General features: G+C 42.9%; 1 protein-coding gene across 1 annotated transcript; it reads left to right on the forward strand.

Moving 5' to 3' along the window:
• Positions 1–2,863: 2,863 nt before the first annotated feature.
• LOC124232259 (alpha-defensin 1-like) lies at positions 2,864–3,699 on the forward strand. The gene is made up of 2 exons (XM_046649222.1): positions 2,864–3,038; positions 3,578–3,699. Exons 1-2 carry the CDS (start codon positions 2,864–2,866, stop codon positions 3,697–3,699), a joined length of 297 nt encoding a protein of 98 aa, XP_046505178.1.
• The last annotated feature ends 668 nt before the right edge of the window (positions 3,700–4,367 follow it).

Consider the following 4,367-nt stretch of genomic DNA (forward strand, 5'->3'; position numbering starts at 1 on the left):
CTTACCAGACAAAACCGGCAAAAATTCCTATTTACAATTACTGTCAAGTAAAGAGATTTCATTGATTTCAGGATGTGGTGGCTGGGAGTATTGTTGACCTGTCCACAGACTGGGCTGTTTGACAATATAATGACCAGCAGAATCAACCCATCAAAGGCTCAAGATGCATGGTACTGGAAGCAGAAACAAGTCCTCATCATCAAGACAGTGATCCCTATTGGGGTTTAGTGCCTCCTGTCGGGTAGCAGGATGCTGAGTGTCTCTGCGGAGTGAAGAGAAATAGCCCTATGGATGCACAAGTCAATTGGTGAAAGATCAGAGTTAATGGGCCTTTGGAAATGGATGTCTGTGTCTGCATAACAACACTTGTGGATATGCTTATGATTTGGGGAATGCAGCACAGAGGGACCTAAGAGAAGGAGGAATAAACAGAGCTCCCTTGTTGCCTAAAGCCCTTTTGTTCTTCCTGTGATCTGGCACTCCACCCATGGCCATATGTCCTATCTACTTGCTGGATGTCCACATGTACCGTTCCTAATTCAAAATTATAAGGATCCTGATAACCCCACTGGGAATGTACAGCTCCCCTGAGAGGGGGCAGCAGGTTAGACAGACACTCTGTCTCATATCACAAGATGTGAGGATTTATTTTCGTGCCAAAAAAGCACTAACACCTGGAAGACCAAGTTTTACAAAAGCAAGTGTGAAAGACGCAAAACTCAGAAATCATGAAAGAATTTTTTAAATGACAAAGTCCAACGTTTCTGCCTGGCAGAAAAAAAAAAACAAAGGCCAGAAGGACAAACCCTGGAAACAATTTCCAGTACTTGGGAACAAAATCTCCTCTCCTGAATTTACAAAGAGTTCCTACAAAGCAATAGGAATAAATGAGCCAAAAATTCCACTTTCAAAAACAGGCAAAAAAGAAAGGACATTTAAGGAAAAGAAATACAAATACTTCTCAGACCAGGTAACATGTGGATTCTGATTCGTGAGAGAAATGGGTACCAAGATGACACTGGGATCCCATTTCTCACCTCTCAGATTGGGAAAGAACAGAAAGCCTCAGTCACAGATCAGCCTGCTTTCAGCCACAAACACCAGGAACCCACAGAAAACTGTGGCTTTAGAAAGAATATAGTGTGTGTTTCCCAGGTCACAACAACTGGAAGTGTGGAGTCCAGGATGGGGTGAGGTGGCCCAACTATGGCCTTATGGTCCCAGCATCGTGTGTGCACCTGCTCCAGCGTCCACATGGAGTAACCATCTTATTTTTGGTCAAAACGCAGCTGCTGCAGGTCCAAGTGCTTCTGTCACCCAAGCAGAGAGAGGCAGAAGATGAAAGTTAACATAATAAAGGGTGTGAGGCAATAACAAAGGTTTATTTTACTACTGGAAAAGGGTTCCCTTCTAGTGATGATGTTTCATTGGTCAAAACTCTCTTTGGGGGCAACTCTGAGCTGTGAGAAAGTCTAGGACATTAGGTATTTTGAGCAAGCACATCACTAACCATATCTAGGCAGGAAGAAAGGAGGATGGAAACTGGCTCATCCCAGGGCTTCTAGAACACACTCCATTGTGGGTGGGGAGTATCCAGGCTGGTGTATTTGTGTGAGTGCTGTTGGGGCAGCCTTTATGGAGGACAATGGAGTAACACCTGTAAACGTACAAGACGTGTTCTTCAACCCAGCAATTCTACTTCAGGAAATTTGTCTAAAAGATGCATTCACTTATGAGCAAGATGATATATATATATAAAAAGATACTCAATGCAGTCCTGCTTGTAACTGCAAAAGTTTGGAAATCACAAGATCGCAGCAATTTAACAATGTTTTTTCAATAAGAAGATAGTTGAATGATGGTATACAAAAACAGTTGGATAGTATAATGCTGTTAAAAATAATGATAGAGTTCTGTGTGTGCTGATATAAAAGCGTTCCTGCTAAAGCATTAGTGAGAAAAGCAAGCTGCCTAATAATGTGTTAACAGTGGGGGTTTCCTGGAGAAGGCTGAGGGCTGGGGCGGGGAGAGGAGAGACAGTATTTGTCACTCATTGCTCCTCTACCTTTTGAATTTTGTTCCTTGTGCATGGATTCAAAATTTTAATTGAAAAATAAAATTAAGGATTCAAGAAGGGGGTCATAAGGTATCATAAGTTTGGATGGCTCTCAAAGTCAAGAGGAATAACTGGTGTGCATTCTATGTGATGTCTTTAGATCATACTGGCTTCTTGAAATGAATCTGTTCTTTGGCTTTAGCCTCACCAACACTTTATGGAGAATCCCACTGAGCTCATTCCCCCCGAGTCTGCCAGTCATTGTCCTCTCCACATCCAGGAGCCTACTCACCCCAGAACCAAGGCCTCCTTCTTATGGCAGTAATGCGCCTGAGTCCTGTGATCCATTAATCTTCCACTCCATTGGGTTCCACGTCCGGCCCAGGGTCCAGACCTCCAGAGATGAGAAAGCCCCATTCAAAGAGAAGATGTGTTAGTTCCCTGAACTTCTTGAATGAAAACACTACTTCTTGTCCTTTTTGAACATTAAAAAGTCCATATTCAAGCAGATGGGAAACATACAAGACACCAGACTCCCTTTCATCATTATCAACTTGAAACAAGTGTAGAGAGTAAACATATAGCTTTGTGTTTGCTGAAACCTCCTGGAACAAAGAAGCTTCAGAGAAACTTTAGGGCACAGTGGCCTGGGCCCCATCCCCAGGCAAATGCCCCCCTTCTCTCACTGCGCTGTGTGTCTCTGAGCCTCCTCCTCTCAGACCGATAAATACAGGTGAGTCTGGACTCCCCACCCACACAAGCTCCTGCTCTCCCATCCAGACCCTGAACTCCAGGTGACTCACAGACATGAGGACTCTTGCCCTCCTCACTGCCCTTCTACTCTTGGCCCTCCAGGCCCAGACTCAGAACCTGGAAAAGGCAGATGACCAAGTTTCTGCCCAGGACCAGCCTGGGGCCGAGGTCCAGGACATGACTATCTCCTTTGCAGGGGATAAACGCTCTGCTCGAGGAGCTTCAAAAGGTGAGACACCAGCCACCTTGCTTTGGGGGTCGGCAGTCCCAAGGTGCCACAAACTAGCCAGAAAATCACTAGAAAATGAAGACATTGGATTGAGAGCCTCTTTAATGGCCCCTTGAGAATAAAAGGGTTTGAATCCACTACATAGGCGTGTGCAACGCACCAGCTTCATCAGCAGAGACTAACCAGGCTCTTACAAGGCCTTTGGTACGTAGAAGCTGGGCTCACATTGGATGTGTGGATGAGGGGAGGTTAGGAATAGGTAATTCTAAGTTTGAGAGTTGGATCCTTCAGAAGGATAGGAAATAAGCATATACATGACAGATGAAGATCAGAGAAAAATTATGATCCTGCACGACCAACACACAGCCAGTAAGATTTCTTGTGAGTTACGACAAAAAATTGAATTCTCACCACCCTAACATGACTGGCATTTTATATTGTAAGTAGACATGTCACCTTAGTAAATCTTGATAAGGCTGGCTCTACCTTCCTTCCCTCTCTCCTTCTTCTTGTGCCTGACCATCCTCTTCTTTCTCCAGGGATTACAGGAACACCTACCTGCACCTGCCGGCACTCCAATAGCTGCCTTAGCCATGAGCGTGGCTCTGGGATGTGTATAAGCAAAAAAGGCAAGGCATACAAGCTCTGCTGTCTTCGCTGAGCTTGAGGATTGAGACCCAAAGCAGCATAATATTCCATTTGAAGACCTGGAAAACGTTTTACTCTTTGTAGCTTCTACCTTTTTTTTATTTCTCTCTCCTAAATAAACTTTAAGCATTAAACTCAGTATGTTTGGTATTGTTCTTTTCGCTCCCTTTTTTTTTTTTTTTTTTTTACCTTTTCATACGGCTTATTTCTGTGGCTCACTTATATAAAGAATTCCATCCAAAAAGGTCTCCATTAAGTTTACTGGCCTTTGCATTCCAGTCTTGCACAATTTGAGCGTCATGCTGCAATAACAAAACAGCAAAAATCAAACTAATTACTAATTACAACATTTTTATCTATAAAATTTGATTTATTCTTAATGATACTCAAAAGAGGGAAGTGACTATGAAGTGTACCAGAAGGTCTTGTTGGGTCAAGGAAATGTGGATCCAATGAGCTATGTTCTCTGCTTCCTTAAATTTAAGGGGTGGGAGGGCATTGATGTATATAAATGTTTTACTTAATTTAGGCAGATGTGTAAAGTATAGATGCATAGTTTTGTAAGTTTATCAATAATATAGAAGGACTAAAGCTTCAGAGAGCCACAAATCAGGAAAAAGTAAAAGGCGTCCAAAACCACAAAACACTAATCAGCATCAGTAATTTTAATTAATACCCAGA

Source organism: Equus quagga, unplaced genomic scaffold (genome assembly GCF_021613505.1).
Source record: "Equus quagga isolate Etosha38 unplaced genomic scaffold, UCLA_HA_Equagga_1.0 HiC_scaffold_4019_RagTag, whole genome shotgun sequence".
NCBI lineage: Eukaryota > Metazoa > Chordata > Mammalia > Perissodactyla > Equidae > Equus > Equus quagga.

Excerpts from the sequence above, each read along its gene's own strand:
- LOC124232259 (XM_046649222.1), top strand. The coding sequence starts at position 2,864 with ATGAGGACTCTTGCCCTCCTCACTGCCCTTCTACTCTTGGCCCTCCAG. Across the intron at positions 3,039-3,577 it reads TGCTCGAGGAGCTTCAAAAG|GGATTACAGGAACACCTACC; the intron begins GTGAGACACCAG and ends TTCTTTCTCCAG.